At 37.3% G+C, this 23,255-nt stretch overlaps 2 protein-coding genes across 2 annotated transcripts in view; both read right to left on the reverse strand.

Moving 5' to 3' along the window:
* Positions 1-9,505, reverse strand: part of crtc3 (CREB regulated transcription coactivator 3) — a 33,294-nt gene extending 23,789 nt beyond the window's left edge. Inside the window, exons 1-3 of the mRNA XM_073812818.1 lie at positions 8,258-9,505; positions 3,943-4,053; positions 3,242-3,370 (exon numbers count right to left, since the gene is read on the reverse strand). Coding sequence (XP_073668919.1) covers positions 3,242-3,370; positions 3,943-4,053; positions 8,258-8,389 — 372 coding nt within the window. The 5' untranslated portion in view covers positions 8,390-9,505. The remainder of the gene's footprint in view (positions 1-3,241; positions 3,371-3,942; positions 4,054-8,257) is intronic.
* Positions 9,506-11,804: 2,299 nt separating this feature from the next.
* iqgap1 (IQ motif containing GTPase activating protein 1) overlaps positions 11,805-23,255 on the reverse strand; it is a 45,858-nt gene continuing 34,407 nt past the window's right edge. The window contains exons 20-37 of the mRNA XM_065289179.2: positions 23,081-23,164; positions 22,932-23,003; positions 22,459-22,528; positions 20,984-21,348; positions 20,732-20,895; positions 20,344-20,568; positions 19,964-20,104; positions 17,867-17,951; positions 17,035-17,267; positions 15,782-15,914; positions 15,591-15,693; positions 15,380-15,515; positions 14,959-15,046; positions 14,665-14,874; positions 14,369-14,535; positions 14,144-14,266; positions 13,468-13,576; positions 11,805-13,318 (exon numbers count right to left, since the gene is read on the reverse strand). Of these exons, the coding sequence (XP_065145251.1) occupies positions 13,205-13,318; positions 13,468-13,576; positions 14,144-14,266; positions 14,369-14,535; positions 14,665-14,874; positions 14,959-15,046; positions 15,380-15,515; positions 15,591-15,693; positions 15,782-15,914; positions 17,035-17,267; positions 17,867-17,951; positions 19,964-20,104; positions 20,344-20,568; positions 20,732-20,895; positions 20,984-21,348; positions 22,459-22,528; positions 22,932-23,003; positions 23,081-23,164 (2,622 nt within the window). The 3' untranslated portion in view covers positions 11,805-13,204. The remainder of the gene's footprint in view (positions 13,319-13,467; positions 13,577-14,143; positions 14,267-14,368; positions 14,536-14,664; positions 14,875-14,958; positions 15,047-15,379; positions 15,516-15,590; positions 15,694-15,781; positions 15,915-17,034; positions 17,268-17,866; positions 17,952-19,963; positions 20,105-20,343; positions 20,569-20,731; positions 20,896-20,983; positions 21,349-22,458; positions 22,529-22,931; positions 23,004-23,080; positions 23,165-23,255) is intronic.

Raw genomic sequence — 23,255 nt, forward strand, 5'->3', positions numbered from 1 at the left:
CGATGAACACATCGCAACAGACAGCCTTAACACGATGAATGAAGGGAAAACAGTAAGCGCATGTAATAAACGTTTGACCTATCACGTTTAGTCCTGAAGACATGCCCTGTGTCCCAAACCGCATACTTCCATACTATATAGTAGGCGAAAAGCACTACTTCTCGTACTCTTTGCATACTATACAGTATGGAAGTAGGCAGTTTGGGACGCACGGATGGTTTGCGCATTCATGCTATTAGGCCAATCAGGGGAACCACCAAGTAGCTCGCTCAGATTGATTTGTGAGGTGTCAGTTACGACACTGTGCCTGTTAGCAAAAACGATGGCGGAGAAAGGAGAGAAGAGTGAGGAAAATGTGATGTCAGACGAAGACCTTGTGGTGAAAAGGAACAGCACTTCAGCTATATCATGGAATTATTTTGGATTTAGGAGAGATGACGCCGCAAACACAGGTACTGTGGAAGCGGTGATTCACATATTGCGTCTATTGCACGCTCAAGTTCATTATTTCAAATGTAGGCGCGCAGTATGTGCGCTCTGGAAGCGCCGCGGTCGCGACGCGCTCGTTTTTCCAGGCTTTTCAAAAACATTTAAACTTTCAGAATGACACAAGCGCAGCGTGCAGATCATGTGACAATAACCTACGTGTCTAGCGTTTTCCAAGCGTTTTTAGGCGCGACATGTGAATGGCCCCTAAAACATGAAAAAATATTAAATATTTATCGCAACTCACATCGTCATCGCAACATTAAACAATGTCACCGCACATCGCAACTTTTCCTCACATCGTGCAGCCCTACAAATGTGTCTCATACTGTAGTCCATTAACATACATTTGCCGAATAAAGCAATGAAAAACAATGTAAAGTTATGCTGCAATGTTTGGGATTTGCCCTCGGTCTCTATGTGCGCGCGCGTTTAAGTGCCCTCAATAGTGCACACACGAGTGAGACGCAAACAAGCGTCATAAAATCTTTCTATTATTGACAGGACACATATAAACAAAATTATCTCCACAGTATTCTTTTTATAATAAAAACATTTGTTTATGTCTTAAGTGTCAGAAACCAGTCTCCGCTTATTTGGTCTTAAAGAGACAGTAACCTCAATAAGTCTGTGTCATTAATGTTAATCAAACAACCCAAGACAAAGAGAAAATCACTTCTGTAGCTTTAAAAATAATAATATATTTAATTTATACAAAGACAGTGTTATGACTCATTAAATTTGATTTCTGTACCTAATGCTAATGTTAGCCCTTATTAATGAGCAACTTTGTTCTTTTTTATAAATGTTTGCAATTTCTTTATTTGTAATTAGATTTTCCCCACCCCCTTTTTGCTGATAATAATCCAATCCGTGCCTCAAAAACTGTAATGTGATCTGAACCGTGAGTTTTGTAATCCGTCACAGACCCCTAGTAAAGTTAGTCCACAGTGATAGCCATAAATGCATTTGTACTAATAATTGGCATAATAATTTATTTCGGTGTTTCGGTTTTTCGGACTTGGTTTCCTCTTTTTTCGGTTTTCGGTTTCGGCCAAGAATTTTCATTTCGGTGCATCCCTAGAAAATGGTACTGAAGGCAACTGTATGATTTAGTGTAGTGTTAGAAACTGGTATGTGATAGAATAGGCTGGCTAGTGAGCATTTGATAAAGCGACAGTCTGTCTAAACTTGGCCGACACTGTTAAAACGAAACAAGCCAAACAAGCCAACACTGTGAGGGACATCTGGTACTAAAGAGAGGGAAAAAGAACGAAGGGTTTGAATTTTCTCACACATATTCTCTCTCACACCTAGACTCAAACAACAATTTAGGCATTTTAGGCATTTTCTGCATGACAGTCATTTTAAACATTTGGGTATCTTTGGATGGTGGGATTTTGAAAGAGGACGGTCTATTTCGTTAGATGGTCTTTCAAAAGGCACATATGAGAGAATTAATAGTCAAGCATAAACAAAAAATGCTTTTTGAGGTTGGTCGGAGCGTAAAACTGGTTTTGACTATCATGCCTTCGTACTGTATCGGATCAATAGAAATTTTTATTCATAGTGCAAAAAGTGAACTAGAAAAACAACAACAAAAACAAAGCTTTCCAAAGAGCAACTTTCCGGCCAATCAGAGGCTTAATAAAACTGATCACTATTTTCTATTTCATAACACAACAGGGATAAAACCTGTCAGCAACTGTCAACCATACAATACAAAAAAGATAGTAGGGTAGGAAAAAGCAGGTGTGATTCTAAAAAACACAACCAAGAATACATTAGCGTATCTTCGGCTCAAAGAGAGGGAGTGTCTCAATTGACAGAGCAGCCTGCCAGAATTCTGACAAACAGGTCTTGCAGTTTTTGAGCATGACTGCGGTCACCATCACAAAAAGCCTTTTCCCTCTAACAGAACAAGGATGGCTGCGGTTCACCGTGTGGAATTACTTTGAACCCATCGTTCAAAGCTCTTACGTAACTCGACTCTGTCACACTTTATTCGGACTCCTTCACGCAGTCTTTTTTGTCTCTCTCCCTATGGCATGGCATCAGAGCGAGCGGACTGTTCCAGTACTAACACAATATTATCGACTGTGCAGAAGCGACCACTCTGCTTATGGATAATTCAAACCCAAAAACCTCAGCCTGGCTTCAAAAGACTAAAGATAAAATCAAATCTCAGACCTTGAAAGTAACTTGAAAATTACTAAAGCCTTTTTCTGTTTATTTAATCTTTGGTATTAATCAAAATCTGCAGAAAACCTAAACTCATCATTCTTTAACTGGAGAAGCTAAAACAAAAACTGCCAAACCCTGTGAAATTGCAAGATCGAACCATGTGCCAAATGAAGCGTCATAATGTGTAAGCTGATCAGCGATGAGGTCTGTAAATCACTAATGAGAACACCAGTGTACTAATATTCAAATCTCTAAATGCTTCTCACAGGACGAGAAAAATGAGCGGGAAAAAAACAGGTTATTGCAGTTACCCACTCATTCACACCCACAGTTAAGCAGTGGGAATATACTACATAAAGACACAGTCTACATCATCACTGAGCTTGAGGGGTCAAAAAAAAAAAACACTGCCCACATAAGCAAAGGTTAACAATCATGACCACACACAACATTATCCCCTCATGATTATGACGTCTCTACTCGCACAGTGAGTACAGATTCTCACAGATTATGGTTGTGACAATTTTCTCTACTAAAGCTGAGCCGTAACACCGGTGAACTTAAAGGATATCTGCCGTCCATGCTTGTCAATTGGTCTGCGATGCGGAGAGTTGATCCGATTGCGGTCTCGATGGACCCTCTCCACCAGACCGTGATGTCTAGTCCCTCTGACTGAGTCCAGACCGGAGGGAAACGCACCCTGTAGAGAAAAAACCTTTGCGTTAAGACCCTTCCTGTTTAGTAGCAACATAAAACTGCCTGTGAATAGAGATTTTTATTTTAGATATATCTATATTTTAATAATGACAAAGCATGCTTAACACACAAACAAATTCAGTATCTAAGTGCAACCATTAGCCTGTGTCCCCCGGTGATTTCGGACTACACCAAAGCAGAGTGCTTTTACCTCTCTACGTTTGGTTTCTCATGCCGGATCAAAATGTAAGGGATCACTGCTCCATGCCTCAAAGAAGCCTTATTCACAGCAACAAGAGCACTTTCACCTGGAGGTACACAACACTATTCTCCATAGGGGATAGAAACAGATACAGTTCTCTGGCTCACCGCTTACTTGAGGGGATAACTTTGTTTTTAAATACAAAGTAGATGCAGACTATTAGGAGAAGGCTTTGCAGTAACCATCTCTTGACATCGCTTATCTGAAGTTTGAGGGGAAAAAACTCAAAAAAAGACTTGTCTTTTCCTGAATAAAGAGGTCTAGCATGACCGATTCAGTAGACGTAGATTAGTGATAGAGGGCAAGCCAGGTACCTGGAAATCAGTGGTGGCATTGCCTATCTGGTTGACGTTAGGCAGAGAGCCGCCATAGTATTGGGCCCGGTTCTGAGACAGCCGGAGCTGCTGGACCTTCTGAAACTGCACCTTTAATAAAGACAAAAACAAAGTAAATGCATCTGCTAGAAAGTTACGATTATAATAGATAACATACTTAGATGTTTTACAATTGATAAATAAAAGGAAAGTTCTTAGAAATGTGTTGGTTTTAGCAGTATGTCTCTCTAAGCCCAAGCTGGAGTAAAAAGTAAATCAAAAAGAAAATTATCGATTCTGATCAGGCATAAGCAAATCAGTAGGCGTTCCTACCTCTCACTAAGCAAAGGACAAAATTTGAATCTGAAAGACTAACCTTATTTAGTGATATATCACATTAGCTGCTGAAATGTTTTTTTTTATTAAACCCACCGTCACTTTTAAGTCAAAGCAATCGTAATTACACATCGCTCTGTACAAATTATAGTACTTTGTCCACAAGGACAGTACAGCATTATGCACATATCCTATCTCTATATCCCGATCCTGCGTCTAGTAAGTGTGTGAATCACAAACCAAAAGAAAATATCTTCCTTCTCATTATGTCTTTTTTTAAACCACTGAAAAGCCACAGCTTTAAATCTGATGTTGCCACAGACTGTTCCAGGCAGACGGCTCAGAAACACAGCTTTTGATAAACACGCACAGATCCTCTCTCCTCGGCACACATTCTGGGGTCATGGAAGCTCACACCAAGCCTTTCAATGTTTGCCGTTATCAAAACAATGACACCCCAGCTGTGGACCAAAACCAAGCTGCTTACTAAAGCAGAGGATTTCCCTAAAGCTTATGCTATTCCCTCCGCTCACCGACAGCGCTCATTGCAGAAGGTTGTTTATTTTACCGATTCCAAAGCCTAGAATGATTCAATTTCCCTAAAAATGATATACAATTTGATTTGTAACTTTTATGAATTCTGCGGGATCTAACACAGACTTGATCCTGGGAGCTTACAGCCGATCATGCCAAAGAACAGTTAGCACACCTGCAGCTGGATGTCATCTTGCAAACATGTAAAGGGTGACACAACAACATTCATTTCAGCATGAGTTCAAAGATAAAATTTGTTTATTAATCAATTAAGGCAACCAATCAAGTGCTTTGAATGAAATAAAACGAACTGAACAATACCTTTATTTCCTGCTAATTCAGATAAAATGGCTGTGTGTATTCTTAAACTATTGTTCACTATAGACCCCTTCAAGGTTTGTAAACATTGAATGACTATCGGGTGGGTGCGCAGCATGGGGTCAAACTGTTCATACAATCGAGGCTTTAAAATTTAATCTAACAGGGCTGAAAAATGATGACTTACCTCAAATGAAGTGAGCACTACAATCACAAGCCTCTTTGATATTTGTATTGTTCCAGTCTGCACGTTAATTGCTTGCAGCCGCAGATGTTGTATTTTTTTGTTTTTGAGATTCTGCATGAATCGCGAAAACTTAACGGAAGACCTGGCGCGATTTTCAGAGCCCACGACGTAAGTAGGCATTTTTACGATACCGAATAACACGCAACTCAATCTGCTGTAATTACTTTTCTGACCCCAACATGCGCAGTGGGAACCGCCTGTGACGTGAACCGTGAAGGGGTCTATACCAGTGATATGTACAGCGAACATGCAATTTTTCGACTGATTTTCCTAAAATGTGTAACCACAGCAGTTCTGTGCCATTAGTGGTGTAAGTAGGGATGCAACGATAAATGTCATAACAATAATACCTGACCGATAACTATTCTGAGTCACACAGCCGATAATTATGCACAGCTATTTCATGTACTACGGCTTTTGATCGGTAAGTCCTTATCGATCTGAAATCACTGTTGGTTTGAGTCGTTTATAACAAGCGTTTGAAAAAGCAACATTCGTCAAACATAATCATTATACATATTCTTTATTATCATAAAAATACCTATAAATATAAATAATAATATAAATATATGCTTAAAGCTGTGTCTGAAAAACTTAGGCAGCTGACTTGTTGCCTCGCTGCCCTTAATGACCCAATGTCTTCGGAGGCATAAATGTAGCTCGGAGAAACGCTTTCGGACACACTTCAAAGGCAGCGTGTTTGAAATATAAACATAGAGTGCCTTTGTGATAACTAATCACATATTTAAAAACTTAAATACTAATTTCTTGCTAGAAATGCAATTAAAAAATAAAAATATACATTTATTTACACTAAATTTGTGCTCCAGCCGCTTTCTTGGCCGCCATTTTGTTTTTCAGAACTCGTTGGAAACGAAACTCGTTGCCTTGGAAAGCTGCCGTAGAAGGCAGCAATTTCGAGTTTGGTTCTTCTTCTGCAGCGCATATTGAGTTTCTGCTCGAGAGCGCCCTCTGGTTTTGGATGTAGCGGCATTTCACTGTAATTTATTGAGAAGCGTAGCAAGCATCATCGGCAGATTAATCGGTGCAACCCTAGGTGCAAGTAAGGATGCTTTTTTATTTTTAAAATTTAGCAGCTTACATTCATGTGGTAAGCATAAAGTTACTTTGTTTATCAATGGCACTAGGATTTAGAACAAATCATAATTATGCAAAGTTGTTTGTTGTTTTTGGAAGGGCACTTCTTATGACAATCAGTTTTGTCTGCCTACATACATGTGTCATATTATTGTTCTTAATATATTAAGAACAATAATACTAATATATTTTTACAACATTTTTAACTTTAAAACATGTATTTTTATACCACATGAATCTCTTTAAAATATTAATACTTTTAGAAAAACGGACATAATTATTCATATTATAAACAAACAATGAAACGGTGTCAAAATTCGACAACACAAATAATTAAGATATTCATTGTAAATAGAGTTAAGGGTATTAGGCTCACACTAAATTCTTTGTTGCACTTAGTATAAATGCCCATTGCACGTACAGTCATCTTAATATATGTATGCGCTGTTATGCTGGCAAGAAGGGGTTGACGTCACTTTGCTGTTTTAATAGAAATATTAAATATTCAGCAATGCCCTTATTAACTTCTGGAAACAACCGCAATGACAACGCATATAAAAATGTAGTTTTTTATGCGCCACCTGGTGGATTTTCTGTGAAGCGAAACACATTAAGGGAAAAGGGAAAGTAGCCCCCCCGAAAACACTTGCAGAATTCTGCGTGACTCCGCGAGACGATTTGGCGAATGCCGCGGGAGAAAACGCGCGTTTTTAAAGGCCACATCTGTAACTATAGCTGTAAATACAGACAAGAGGCTTTAGTATTGTTTGGTTTGCTAAAGCCCATGATGTTAAAAATTAACTAAATGTGTAAAATGCAACGCTTGCGCTCATAAACACAAATCTGCAGTTTTTAAAACATTTTCCTCCAGGGCTCATTCCAATGGCTGATGTGGTACGTCAGCATAAGGCGGAACCATTGTTAAGTGCAAAGGCTTTAATTTACGCCACATATTATGACACAACCACGTTGTGCCCTACAAGAGGAGCCAGCCAAATAATTTGCTGGCAGGTCATTCATTCATTCATTCATTCACAACTACAGACTCAGCTCTATCTGAGAGACAGCTCTGCCTCTGGTATAAAAAAAATTTATCCCAACATTACCTAACCCTTGTCTGACCATTTACATTTACACATTTGGCAGATGCTTTTATCCAAAGCAAATTACTGTGCATTCAATTCATATTTTTCTCTAAGGTTTGAACCCATAACAATGCTCTACCAACTGAGCTACAGTAACAACCGCAATTTTTTCTTTCTCAGACAGCTGTCATAATTATTTTTACCAGTTTGTACAAAACCAGTGGATTATTTTTGAATGTGGTTATGATGTATCAGCACCTCAAAAATGTTTACATGCATGCAGAACATATAAATGCAAAAGAAAATGCAAAGCAGCTCACCGCACTATAACACAGTTAACATTTTATGTAGTGTCATTAACTGTAGTAACTATGGCATACATTGTGGTTGCCATGGTGACTCTGTGGGGAAGTGACTAACAACTAAAGTAACAGAAAAGACACCTTTGACAGACAATTTTTAATATATTCATATGATGAATGATTCATCAAGCAATCACTAGTAGATATTTTAAACAGTCATTTATTGAAACGCAATACTAATTTATAGTGAAAATGACTGCAGGTGACTCACTACTCTCACCACATGCATTTTACACACACATAACGATTCAAGCCGTACAGTATAAACTTGAGCAGTTGCATTTATTTTACCAAAGCGAGAAAAAGATATAAGGTTCCAATGTGGCTGTGCTTACCCTTGAGACGGTTAGGTCTGTCATGAGCTGCTCGAAGGCCCGCGTCTCCTCCGCCTGTTTTTGGTTGTGAAGCGCGATCTTCTCGCTGAACTTCCGCGGGTTGGAGCCACTCGAGCCCGGGGATCCTGACATGGCTGGGCCGCAGAGTTTCGAGATCAACTTGGCAGGAAAAAGATTGTTGATTGTTTTCAATGTAGAAGTCAAATACGTTTATGCTCTCCCTTCATGTCTCCAAAGGGTGTAAGAGTGCCGTCCAGATGCTTTGGAGGTGTTTGATGAGGTCAGTTTAATGACAGAAGCTTTGCCACCATTAATGAGCTGGAAAACGCGACGAGACAGTTTATCAACTTAATGGACTTAAGTACACCAGTGTAAAAACTGTATGAAAATAAAACTATTCTTTATATTTAAATCGCTGGCTGTCATGGGTCGATTTTCTTGTTTGCTAAAAGTTTGTCAGGAAACTGGACATCGCTAAATATTCAAGTATTAAGCCTCGATAAGTTAGTGAGATGTGTCTGGCATCAACAAACCTGCTCTTTAAACTTGCTTTTTGATTGTGGGAGGATTATAAGATGTTAAATACCACCGCCAAACAAAAAACTTAAACTTTGATTTGGATGTCAAGTTCGGTAAGTTAACGACTCTAGCCACCGAGCTAACGATTGTGAGAACAGCTTCAATGTATGTATTTTAAAAGACCTAAAAACTTAAGTGTCTACCATTATTTATGAATGAAAGTAGACAGTTTGTGTTTATTTAACTGTTTAAATTGGTATAACGTTACGTGATTGATACAAGTTAGTCCGATATGCAAAGTGAGCCGTGACAGCTAACAGCTAATGAGCGTGACACAATCACCGCATTAAAATGTATCAACTGACTTTTTAAAAAATAGAAATGGCGGTAAACACTCGTTCGTCTCATTAAACAGCGTACTTATATAATAAATTAGAAACGATCGCACTGACCACAATACTGAACTTAGTTTTGCCAGATTTCAACAAGTGGTCTCGCCAATGTAAACCTCATTACGCATTCAAAACTCACAGAAACGGGTAACGTTAAGAGCAACGCGAAGTTCGCAGTAAGGTAGCAAATGAAACTCACTGTCCTGCGGTGGCACCATCAGCGGCCACTGATCGACCGCTGTTGTCATACGAGTCTGAGAAAATGTTTAGATGTTACTGATTCGTGAAATGCAGCGGTGAAATCTGATCGCGTAGTCCGCGTGTACTCCCTTGCGCTCTCTTCTCCGTGTCCATCATCTAAATCCACCTGAACTGCTGTAATACACCGACTCCTGACTTCACGGCACACATTTGTTTTGCCAACTCCGATCCCTCACTCCGAGTGAAAACAAGCCGCGGAAAAAAAATACACAAGCCTGCCCCAAAACTGCATGCCAATTTTTTTTAAGTTGTGTCCACAAGGCGGCAGTGGAGTTTTCTTAAAGGGATACACAACCTATTTTTTATTTTAAAGGGGGTCATATAAGTCATCTTATTTTTCATTTTCTATACAAATTCCGCTTGTTAGCAATGTTTATTTAGTGTAACAAAACCACGCCAGGCCTAATAACAATGATAAGGTATGAAAAATGAATTACATTAGTTTTGCTGATCTTGTATTGATCTTTAGTTAGTTATGCTCATATCTAAAAAATATTAAAAATATTAATCTTACTTAAATATTTTTTGAATGATAGAGCCAAAGCTAAAAAGCGTTACTTTGTGCCCTGCTTTCCCCTACAAACTGTCTAGTTTGCATTTTTTTAAGGTCTGTGTCTTCCTCTGTTATTAGTGCTTATTGCCAAATCTGCTACTGTTTTTTCTTTCAAGCATAAGCTACAACCAAACAAAGCCAACTCCAAGGCTGGTTGGCTGAATCAGATTCTATATTAAGTAACTGCATTACTACCTATAAGAGGCTCTTGATTTTCTGTGTAGCAGCTGGAAACACCATTATGTATGCAGACTGTTACCAGCTACATGAATAATTACATTTAGGATGTGGTTCGTAGCTAATCAGAAATCATACCAGTATGGTAAAAACAGATCAGTCAGAAGATGCTGTCTACACTGTCTGGTCCTTCTCAGGTGGGGGGTATGCTAAAACTCTATATTCAGTGCTGCTGGACTTGCATCTGAAATCAGTCAGTTAACTTTATCCTGAACTATCCTGACAGAATGGTGAGAGTTTGCACCACTAACTTCCCAGTATATCCTCTGACAGCATACCATCCAATTCTGAATACTAGTTACTACTCAGGGCTGCGTACCCTGCACACTTTAATACTCTAGGGGGCGGTTTCCCGGACAGGAATTAGACTAGTCCTAGACTAAAAAATAAATGTAAGAGCTGTCCAAACTGAAAATATCTTGCACTGAGATATCTTAAAATACATCAGTGCCCTCTGTTTTGCCTCAAAATTTAATGTTTTTATAAGGCATGTTTGTTAAAACTAGTTATATTTCATAATTAAACTAAGGCCTAGTCCTGGCCCAAGATAATCCCTGTCCGGGAAACCACCCCTACATGTGTCAAGCATAAATATAACGTAATATATGTGCAAACAAGTCTAATGTTTTTAATATAAACAAACACTAATAAAACATCTACTATAAAAATAAATTCTTTGTAAATGTGTTCAGAATAATTCTTTGGCCATAAATAAATGAACATCTCAATGGTCCTTTTTACTGCCCTGATTTCTCCATGTGTTACAGGCCTTTGGGGGCTGGTCAATATAAGTTAATAAATATTTTTTTTTAAGTAATTAAGTTTAAAAACTTGCCATTCCTTAATCTCAGTAAAATTTGATTATAAAACAATTATAAGTCATATTATAAAAATCGGACTTTTTCCATGTTTAAGTGCTATAATTGTGTCCCCAGTGCTTCTATCAGCCTAAAAAATGTGAAAAAGAACAAACCAAGTAACTTTGTTTTGGTAAACCATTCTCTGCAAGCATGTGAAAAAATCTTAATACAGTCATTGATATTTGGCTCCCCTTGTGATGTCAGAAGGGGATAATACCACCCTCTAATCTGCATCTAACCATGGCACTGCAATTTAGTGCATTGAGACATCAACTCCTTTGCATTTAAGAAGACACACCCAAAAATGGCACTTTTTTGCTCACACCTACAAAATAGTCATTTTTATATGCTATAATAAATGATCTATGTGATATTTTGAGCTAAAACTACACTACTAAAACGCACTCTAGGGACACCAAATATTTATTTTACATCTGATGTACACATTTTGGCAAAAAGGTATATAATGCTGAAAGAAAATGTGCATACTGTGAGTTGATATAGTGGTTTGGCATTTGTTAACACTAGACAAATATTTGCATTTCTCAAAAACAAATGCAAATTGGTAAAGTAGCTTTTTTTACTTTCCCCCTAAATAACGGTCTTCTGCAAAGGCTTTTAAACCATTGCATGGAACCATCAGTAGTACGGTAGATATCAAAAGTGTCTGTAATGCAGTGTGATAATTGTGTGTCAAAAATACAATAAAAATACAGTGTGCTTCATTATCTTCATAAATTTAACGTTCTTTTATTTTGTTTTATTGCAACGGCTAACAAATGACTCTTATTTATGAAGAAATCTTACAGTTATCAAAGCAGTTTTCTCTTGAAAAACAACATTTCAGGATTCACTGAAGTTGCTTTTTTTGTGTGTGAAACACTGGACAGTGAAATTCATAATCCTGTCATTTATCTGTTCGGCATTTATATGAAGAACTTTAAAGTTTTGCTAGCGACATTGGCATACAGTTCATTGGTACATTAGGACATTTCAATTGCTTTACAATTCAAATACCAAATAGCTACCAGCATCAGATGCACAAGTGGAAATATGCATAATACAACTTCTTAAAACATTTGAACAGAAACATATAGCACTTTGTGTTTCATGGGTCCAATAACCGAGAACACCCAAGCCAGAAATCAGAACATTTAAACTTCAGAAATTATATTAAATAGTTTTATGTTTTGTTCTAAAATATAAACCAACCAACTCAAAAAAATGTTCAGATGTCAGTCTGTACATTTGTTAATATTTAATTATTCATTTATTGTGTTTTCAAGGATATTGATGCCTAAGCTTAAGTGTAATAACAAACATTACTAATCAGTGAAAATATGTAACCATTATTTAACTTTTACATCTTGTCTAAAGAGATATATGTTAAAGCACAAATGCAATCATAAGCACTATTTGCTTCTGGTCATCAAACAATAAAATACATTTTTATACCATTATAAGGCTTCTCCATGTTTATTTAACTAAAGGCACCATAAAACAAACAAAAATGACAAAACAATGGACACAAGGCAACAAACATTAGTGGGACATAAACATAAAAAAATTCCAGCATGACGTGTCTGAATGCTCTACAAAATATATTTTCCAATAAGTCTTCATACTTGACAAGCCAATGAGATAACCCATTTATGATACTTTGGTTCTAAACAATGAAACAAAAATTGGTCTGATAAATATACTTTGGTAACATTTAGTTTTCTCTGTTTCTTTTTTCCTATAGAATAGGGATACTAAGAGACATTTTCTGTTCTCCCAAAGCATACAACGTAATAAAAATGTTCATTTTACATATAACATATAGAGTATTTAAAGCTCATGCAAGTACAGTTCGCAAAGGATCAAAGCAAACTACTGACACTCGTTTGGATACTGACAATCTCAATAAAAACGGACAACAGTCAATCATTATTTGTCCAGAAGTTAAAGGATGGTAATAAATGATGCATCTAATAAATGTACATTCAAGGAACCTATCCTTTCAATTAGACAAAATGGTACGGTGGCACATTTCGAGTAGTGCAGAAAAGACATTTAAACTAAAGATGATTGTGGTCTTGGCTTCAATTTGTGTCAACAGTCTGTTAAGGTCCTCTATGAGCGTCTATTTGCCGTAGAACTTCTTGTTGAGCAGGAAAATGAGAAGGTTGACATTTACAGTAGCTCGATCAAACAGCTTCATCACAGCCACCCCCTCATACTGTAACTGAAGAAGATCCTGTAATTAAAAAGTTTACACATTTACATACATGCACAGCAGGTCCTTAAAATACATACAGACAAATCCATTCACTAGATGATATTGATAATCATCACCTTTAAGATGTTGAGCTAAAAGTATATTTATTTAAGGAAAAAGATTCCCACCTGGTATTCCAACAATAATGTCTCCAAATGAACTCCCATAAGCTTAGCTTTAACTTCAAACACTCCTACAACCTCAGATGGGGAGATCTCAAAAATTACATTCTTATACCTGTAAATGATAAAGTATTTAATTAGAACACCAGCAAATAAATTAAAGGACAAGCAAGAGCAAAATGTACATCAGAAACAGATGAATCAATGCAACATATGACCGAGATAATGTGGAATTTTTAAAAAGGCATTAAAGGCGGGGTGCATGATCTCTGAAAGCCAATGTTTTATATTTAAAATCACCTAAACAAACACATCCCTACCCCAATAGAATCTGGACCTTCTTTTGATAGACCCACCCCACACATATGCAACCCAGGCAACGATGTCGGTTAGTAGACACGCCCCTTACTGCTGATTGGCTACAAGTGTGTTTTGGTACTCAACCCGACTCCCTTTTTCAAAGTGTTTCTCAAAAATCATGCACCCCGCCTTTAATAAGGTGCTTGCTACATATTTGCAGGACCTTCCATATTTGCAGAATTTACTTTTTTGACTTGAGCTTACTAGTAATGTACGACATTTGAACACAAAGTTGGAAGCATTTCCTAGAATTTCTTTGTCAATAAACTGACCGAATCTGCAGCACAACCATTTAAACTGGGCATAAAATCATAAAACTCACTGATTTTTCTGCAAATCCTCAATGTCAATGAGAACACCCTTCCCATGCAGTTGGGCTGCCGTGTACTTCTGCGATACCTGCTTACTCTTCTTAGCCTTATTGTCTCCAGGTTTCTTAGAAACTCTGTGGGTAAAGAAATGACACTTTCCATGACCCGAAAGTAAGAGCTTAACACCAATTATTCACACATAAACCGAACATAAACACCGTAGACTCATCACTCACTTGCCCTTGCTGGCTAAATTGTCCATGCAGGTTTTAATGTATTGGTTGTAGTAGTCAATCTGCACATTGTAGAAACTGGTCTTGGAGTTCAATGCAGCATTGGTCTGCTGTAGCTTCACCAACTCCGCCTTTCGCCTCTGACGATATCGCCTTTGGTTCCGGATATCCTATGCAAATAATTACAAATTGAAAGTATATTCTACAGTGGGAAATAAGTGACACTGCACATATTATATCAAATATCAGTTTAATATAATTTAATGATAATACGATGCACGAGGCATAGGGAAGAGTACCTTGGAAATATCATTGATGAGATCCTGGTATTTCTTCTCAGGATGAACTTTTCCCAGCTCTCCTAGTCTTTGCAGGTTGCTCTTGATCTTCTCTTTTTTGCCTTGCAAGGTAAGGCTGTCGTCCACAACCGGTTTGGCTTGCTTCATCTTCTCGGGGGTCTTGGCATCCCGAATGGCCCGTCGCTGCATGGCACGCTGGTAATCTGCTTCCTATTCCACAGGAAAATTGTGTAACTACACTTTACATTTCACACAATCCTTTGAATTCGGAAACACTGTCTGCTGTTAAAATACCTGCTCAGGTGCAGCTACGGTCTCAAGAATCTCAGTGAGTGTATCTCCAGGTTGGAACCGGATCACATCAACTATAAGCCTCTTGGTGCTAAATGACAAAAATGGTGAAAGGTTCATGTTACGTGGCCTTATTATTGAAAATCAAGAAAGGTTGGTTACCTGGTCACTTAAAATTTGAGTTAATTCAACTTTAAAATATAAGCTGTCAGTTGTCAAAGTTTTTTAACTTTTTTAAGTTGAACCAACAAACCTTTTTTTCTAGTGAAGTGGAAAAAATGGACACATTGGCTCTAATCTACCCCCGAAATCTCTGAGCTGCCTACACAGGTAAGCTGTCTTAAAAGGTAAAATCATGAAACGCTTCCTCCTTAGGGACCTCACTAGGGTTTGGAACCGAGCAAAAGTGAAACATTATTCTTACTTGAGAAGGAGAGTCTTGGCATCCATTTCAGCGTTGGCCTCATCAGGAACATCAAACTTGTTGGTGAGAGTAAGAGACACTTCTGTCTTACCCATCATTTCTTTACTAGGGTCATCAGCAGGAAGTGGACTTTCACCTGCGAGAGAATAAAGCTCCATCACTCTGACATTTTAGGATCTGGGAACATTGAAGGATTTTCTTAGAGACTCACCTATTAAAGACTCTATGGTAGGCACCTCTCCTAGGTCATCTAACAACTCATGAATAGGATCATTGTGGTCTGGTGCAATAGCATCTTGGTGATCCAGTAAGAGCTAAAGACGGGAGAATTTTTTTAATTTCTTGATCACCAGTTGTGTGTTGTATGTGATGAACTCCTATGATGAAGTTTCAGATGTTTACCGTGTGAGTGTTGATGATCTCCCCGATTGAAATGTAGATTACAGGTTTGGTTAAGGTGACCAGGTCAGAGTACTGATCCACATTGAACTTGTCTTCCAAAGAAGGGACATCACAAGCGGACAAAAAGAAACGTCTTGGGATAGACAAGCATTTTTGTTAGTTTGGATATTATACACTGCACAAAATTATTTTCAAGAAAAAATTTCTTAGTATTTTCGTCTTGTTCTCAGTAAAAATATCTAAAAGATCTTAAATTAAGATGCTTTTTCTTGATGAGCAAAACGACCCAAGAAAATAAGTCTAGATTTTAGACCAAAAATATAAAAATTAATAGAATTTGTGGATAAAACAAGCAAAAAAATCTTGAAATTTTTCTCGAATTTAGTGTTTAAGAAAAAAGTTCAAGATTTTTTGCTTTACCAATTTTTTGCTTGTTTACTGGACAAAATTACTTAAATTTGATATTTTTGGTCTAAAAACTAGACTTTTTTCTTGGCTCATTTTGCTCATCAAGAAAAAGCATCTTAATTGAAGAATTTTTAGATATTTTTACTGAAAACAAGACAAAAATACAAAAAAAATTTTTCTTGAAAATAATTTTTTGCAGTGTAAGTAGTGAAACAAACTTAAACGCCTTTAAATCAGGGATGTCAAACTCAAATTCATCCCGGGCCACATCAGCGTTATGGTTGCTCTCAAAGGGCCAGTTGTATTTGTAAGACTATATGAATGCACTTCACAAAAGTGCTCTTTCTTAGTATTTTTGTCTTGTTTTAAGTAAATATCAAAAAAATTCTTTGAATCAAGATGTATTTTCTTGAGGAGTAAAATGACCTAGAAAAATAAGTCTAGTTTTTAGACAAAAAATATCAAATTTAAGTACATTTGTCCATAAACTGGCAAAAAATGGGGAAGCAAAAAATCTTGAACTTTTTTCTTAAACACTTAATTTAAGAAAAGATTTTTTGCTTGCCATGACTTGACTTAATCATACATGACTTTAAGATTTAATTAATTTTGTGTACACAGATCATACCAAAAAATGTATCCCAGAAAAGTTGTAGTGGTTTTGAAACCTTGACTCTTTTTCCCACCATAGAATTACATTGACAGTAACAGTATCAGGGTATAGTACTTAAATAAAACAGTGTGAACAAATCTGAAAAATTAGTAAAAATGACAATAAAAAGAGGAGATATAAAGAAAAAATAGAGATAAAGGAAAAATAAAATAAAAATCTATATAACTTTTACCTAAATTTCTGGTAGGAGGTGGAGAGGTATTCATTGATGGGGTTGAGATGGGCATTGTCTCCGAGGAACATCTTGTTGGAGGCGGCATGCTGCAGCATTTTGGCGATAGATCCCAGGTTTCTCCTCTGCTCTGTGGTCAGTTGGCCTCCTGCTGACATGTCAATGATGTCAAAGGCATCAGGGGCCACAATGGCGGGATTCATGTAGCGGTAATACAGCAGGTTGCCCACAATCTAAAAAGATAAAAAGTCATTAAGCAATCATAACAACCACAGCTAAAAATCCAACTATGAATGTTTCTCTTCCTGTCTTATACTCTGTGTGAGGGGTTAAAAGTGAGAGAGACAGAAAAGCAACGAGAGATTGAAAAAGGCGCAGCTTACCTGGGATGGTGCTCATCAAAAATCAGAAACCTCTTGAAAAGGGCATAAGCAGGGGCCAAGAGGAGAGCTGGAGCCAGTGCAATGAAAAAGAGAGAGATAGACAAAGTGAGGGATAGACCGAAAAAGACAGAGAGAGGTGGAATTTCTTTCCAGGAGAAAAGGAACAAGACTGAAACCAAAACCACATTTATTTTTCAGAGTCAAGTGACAATAAAACAGAAATGCAAGAAATGCTCAGAATTTAGGATAATCAGCAGAAGTATACACAGCAGGGCTAAGGCTGAGCTACGTAAAGGAAAGCAGCAGATGTGACATTTAGCAAAGAGGTAAACAGAGTGGCTGAAACATCTGGATGTGTTCTGTCTTGGTCTGAAGAATAACGCATGTAATCACATCGTCTAAAACTCTGCTTTGAAACTTGCTTTATTTCAAGCTATGATGAGACAAACCTTCAAAAGCTCGTCCTCTGTGGCATCAGGAAACCTTTCGTTAAGTGTGTCCTTTAGCGTCTTTGCAGTGAACCGCATGCCATATCTACAGGTCGGTCAAACACACACAAGAACAAAGAAGCAGGTCATGTAACAGACATGGATTTGAATATTCAAATATTGGCTTGCGAAGTCATTTTCATATATTAAAGAATTATTAACAGTGCATAAAACAAATACAGCATACATTCATGCTAAGAAAATAGCAGTGTACTAATAAAAGTTAATAAAGTAAAAAATGTTAGAAATTGAGTTTATTTCCTTATTTCAAATCTATTGAAAACATAACACATTTTCTCTGCAGACAATTTCTTAAGATTTAACTTCACTTTAAACTATTGAATTACTTATATTTAGTTGCATAACCATTGTTGTTGATAACTACTGCACATCTGTTTTAAATAGAGTTTTGCTTCAGAAACTGCATTTTTAATGTCACCCCACAAGTTTTCAAAGGGCCGCTTGCTTGTGTGTTTGGGGTTGTTGTCTTGTTAAAACACCCATTTTAAGGGCATTTTCTCTTCTGTACAGGGCAACATAATATCTTCAAGTATTCTGATGTATTCAAACTGATCCATGTTGCTTATACACGAAAAATATAAAACTCATTCCGGCGTAATAATCAAGGACTTTGCCCTCGTAACATGGCTGTAGAAGGCGCAATGATATTACGCAGTGCCCAAAAATTGTCCCCTGCTATTGAAAGTAACCAAGGGGACCATTTTCAGTCGCTGCGTAATATCATTGCGCCTCCTGCAGCCATGTTACGGCGGCAAAGTCCTTTATTATTACGCCAGAATGAGAGTATAGTTCCTAGCCACATCGGCCAAGAAAACCAAAACGTTTAATTTTCTGGTGGTCTTAGTACACGATGTAACTACAGAAGAGTAAAGTTTAAAATAGAAAAAGTATCGAAACTCTTTGGTTATTTTTGAGCGCGATGCTAATGGTCTTATCAGATTCAAGCTATGCTAAAAGTGGTACAGCCAGACTCGGAGATCAGCTTAATGGATTCCAAAACGGTAAAAATCAAATTGTTTAACTGTAATTCAGTACCCGGAGGTTGCCTGAGGTTCTGTCGATTACCACTAGACCCGAAAATAACTCCCATCAGGCCACAAAATTTTACGCCATTTTTCTTTGGGTCAGTTGATGTGCTGATGCCATTCTTCTGACTGTCACAGTACTTACAGATCATCTTTGATCTTTCTAGAGGTGATAAAAAGCTGAATCTTTGCCACATTCTGACTATTCTTTCATCCGTTTTAACAGTAGTTGCTTGTTTTCTTCCATGTGCTTTGGGTTTAAAGCATTTGAGATCATTTTAGCTGAGCATTCTAAACTTTGCTGCATTTCTTTTACGCATTTCCCTCTCAAATCAACTTTTTAATCAAATAACGTTGTTCCTCTGAGCAATGTTTGAACATTTGATTCATTCCTCTTTCTTAATAAAGGACAAAAAACAGTTTTAGAATTAACTAATTTTCTAATTAAACTTCACACCGCTAATATCAATAACTAGTCAATAAGTAAATAATTTCCAATGCAGAAATATTACTGCTGGGGTTTATCAGGGTAATGATGTGGCACAAATTCTTATTTGTGTCCACATAGAAAATGCTTTTAAACAAAACAGTTAGTAAACAGCATAACGAACACCAATTTCCATATACATGACCCTTTCGGGGTAATCAAGGTTAAAAATTTATAATTAAATTTAATCACCATTGATTTAAATCTTTGACATGGCCTTGCTCAGTCAATATTAAAGATATCAAGGTTATATTTTCCCCGAATGTTATAATTTTTTCACACGTTGGATGATAATGTAAATCACAAAACATGACTTCAGCTGAATTTTTACAAACTGGGTCACATATTCACAAATAAAGACCACCAAGAGTCTTTATGCTAAAAGAAAACAAGTAAAACGTACTGATACATTATGATTTCTTAAACTTTATGTACAAATGTGCGTGTGTGTGAGAATGAGACCAAAAGATGCTCACACAAACACACATGCAGTTTAACCCAGCAGTTGCAGATTTATAAACTCACGGTATTTTATCCACGGAAACAGTTATGGCCGAAAGAAATTTGTCTGTGACGGTCCTCATATTCTTAATGGAGGCTTCCAGGCGGGTTCGAACCTCCTCGTGACTCATTGCTTGCTCTGGAGTCACATCATACGGCAATTTGCTGCAAAACAAAACCTCACTGTCATTCCAAGCCTATGTAGCATTAAAATCTGATCTAGCATTACATTTTATTGATCTCTTTTTAGTAAAAGCAACTATAGTCTTTTGCTTTACAAACTGGCTGCATAGACTAAAAATAAATTACCATTCAGTATTAATTTAGTCCAATTTCCAATGATGCAGACTGTGTTTCCTATCAGAGGAAGCCTGGCTTGAATGTAAACACCTTATTATTCTTACCTGGCTTCTCCTGTTTGAGATTCCATCTGGTTCACCCAGCTCTTGTATATGTCAACTGGGTCAGTTTTGATGTTGAGCGCCTTGTCATCCATGATTTCCTTCACGACAGGAGCCAAGATCTGTCTGAGGGCATTCTGACCTCTGGCTCCTCTGTTGAAGCTCACCACCATTTTAATGACTGTTGGGTTTCCCGTTACAATTTCCTGGATCTGGTCCACTTTGGATCTGTATTTATAAGAGAATGAAATTTTACCTTGATATAAACATTTCTCAAAACTAATCCAAGCAATACATTCTTCTCGCTAACTATTGTTGACAAAGAAAACCCGAAGACAGATTTTTTTCAAGATGCATATTGAGCGAGTATAAATTAGTATTCAGTGCCTACTTGATTTCCTCTTGCAGTGCTGTTTTGAAGAGATTGAGCAAGAGATATTCCTCACGCTGGTTTGAAGCATAATTGTACAATGTGAAAATCACAGAGTCCATAAACTTGGTTGACTTGTTCTGTGGCATCTGAAAGATCAACTTAGCCAGATAGGTGGGATTGGTCTAAGGAACACAAGGGAGAAGAATGAATAACCCAGTGGTCATACGAAAAATACAATAGCGAAAGGACTCAAGTTAAAATCAAGATTACCTGTAGCAGATAGAAGAGGAACTGATATGCCTCCAGCTTCTCCCTCTTCTCTTTACTGAGCGCCTTCAGACCACCTTTATGCTTGTTCATCATCATGAGGTTAGACAGCTCACCCTTGTTCTTTTTAGTGAGCTTTTTGCTGTGAGAGACCACTTCTTGAAGGGTAATTTTGTTTTTCACCAGCAAACCGATCTTGATGTCCATCAGATTGAGATCGTTCTCCAGCTGCTGATTCGAGCGGATGTTGGTGATCACCTCCTCTCTTAGCCGCATCAGTTCCAGTTCTTCCTGGAAGTCCTGGTCACTGTGGTCCAGCAGGTGGACAAACTTACGAACAACACCCATTGGAGGGTCATCTGCATTGACTGTTAAAGGAAGGAAATTGGATTTTAATTGGGCAGGTACAATAAAGAAAGGTTGGAGAAAGTGAAGTCTTTTCTTTTAGTCCATATTATTCTGGACTATTAGACTAATGACTCATATTGTTATATGTTTAAGAATATGTAACCCTGTCTGTGGGGATGTTTACATGTGTTTTCATCAATCGGATCACAAGTGGACGAGAGAGACACATTACGTTTACACCTGGTATTTAAATCAGTCTCTTTTGTCCACTTTCGACCACTTCTGTCCTGAATACATTGTGAGGGGACGGTCCGTGAGACGGTGGGCGAGTCTCTGTGCTGTCATTCAATCCCGAGCGGGAGTATTGATGAGTTTATATGGACGCAAACTAATATTAATGTCAGAGTCCACTGCTTGTTTAGCAAGTAAACATGCTGCACAGAGTTTTGTTCGTGTGTATGTAAGAGCTTTCTCTGAATTTTCAGCGCAATTGATGAAATAGGATCGCGCAACTTTCACGCTTTCAAAACGAAACTACGGAGAACACCCACAGTAGTTTTATCAATGAAAGGCTAAAAATAGCGCTGTTCACCGTATGTTCACGCCAGAAGTCAAAAAAAGACGTAAAATTTGTGTTTAATACCTCAGATTAGATAAATGGGCGGAGAGAAGGCGGTCGCGTGTGGCTGTTCGAACACATTCAATCACATTGCGTTCTGCAACTCCAAAGCGATCCAATCGAAAGTGGTTTCGATTACCTTGTGATGTGGTTGAAAGTGGTCGAAAGTGGACGCGTTCAAAACGTTTTGAACACCGTTTACACCTGGCATTAACGTCGTCCACTTGTGATCCGATCAATGAAAACGCATGTTAATGCCAAGTGTAAACAGCCTCTGTGACATCCAGGCTAAAGTCTCATAATATAATGCATCAAATTTTGATTCAATCACTGTTTTACTTGAATTTTAAAATTAAACATTGCTTTACTCGGCCAAATAAGAATGATATCAAGTTTTTTTTGTTCTTTACATTATGTACGTTAAATGCATTTACAAAACAGTGTATTACTTTAAAAATATAGATGGATTTTATACAGGTAGGGTCACATATTGGAAAAATCAAATGCTTACTGAGTGTTTTGTAGTCATCTCTTGCTTTATTGGCTCGAATAAACGCCTGAATCTTTACTATGTCATTTATCTGAAATGAGAAAATTAATGTGAGAAAATGTTAGACTTTCTGAGCAAACCACAGTGCAGTAAAAGATTAAAAGTAAAATATTTTCCTAACAATCTTAATACACCACACAGTTAAATCAGTAACACTTGAAGTAACGATAAGCAATACCGTCTTTCGGAATTTATTAATCTTTGTTAATGCCAATACATTTAATCACGTTAGTTATTGGTGCAATTTAGTTGCAATTTTTTATTTGAAAAATGTATTAGTAAATATCGATAATAACATCAACTAAGATTAATAAATGCTGTAGATGTATTGTTTAAATGGTTAATTAAATGTTAGCTAATGCATTTAATAATATTAACAAATACAACATTATTGTAAAGTGTTTCATTAAATTATTCTGTATTGAAAGACTTACGTGGTCTTTGAAGTACTTCAGACGATCTCTGTATTTTTTACGAGCTTGATGCATCCTGACCATTGATTGAATCTATAAGTAATGTTAAGTAATGATTAGATGTTGCTTTAATCCATCAAAAGTTTTCTTGCTGTTGATCATCTTCTCACCTTGACAGCCTCATCAGTGTGGTCCTTTAGGAACTTCTTCCTGTCATTATAATTCTTTCTCTCCTTAAAGCCTTTCCAGTGAGCCTGTATGGCAAACAGAACCAGATAGTCATGAATGGATTTCGATGCATAGCACAATTTGATAGAAGTTTTTGTATTTTCTATTATTATATGC

The sequence above is a fragment of the Paramisgurnus dabryanus genome, chromosome 2, assembly GCF_030506205.2.
Source record: "Paramisgurnus dabryanus chromosome 2, PD_genome_1.1, whole genome shotgun sequence".
Taxonomy (NCBI): Eukaryota; Metazoa; Chordata; class Actinopteri; order Cypriniformes; family Cobitidae; genus Paramisgurnus; species Paramisgurnus dabryanus.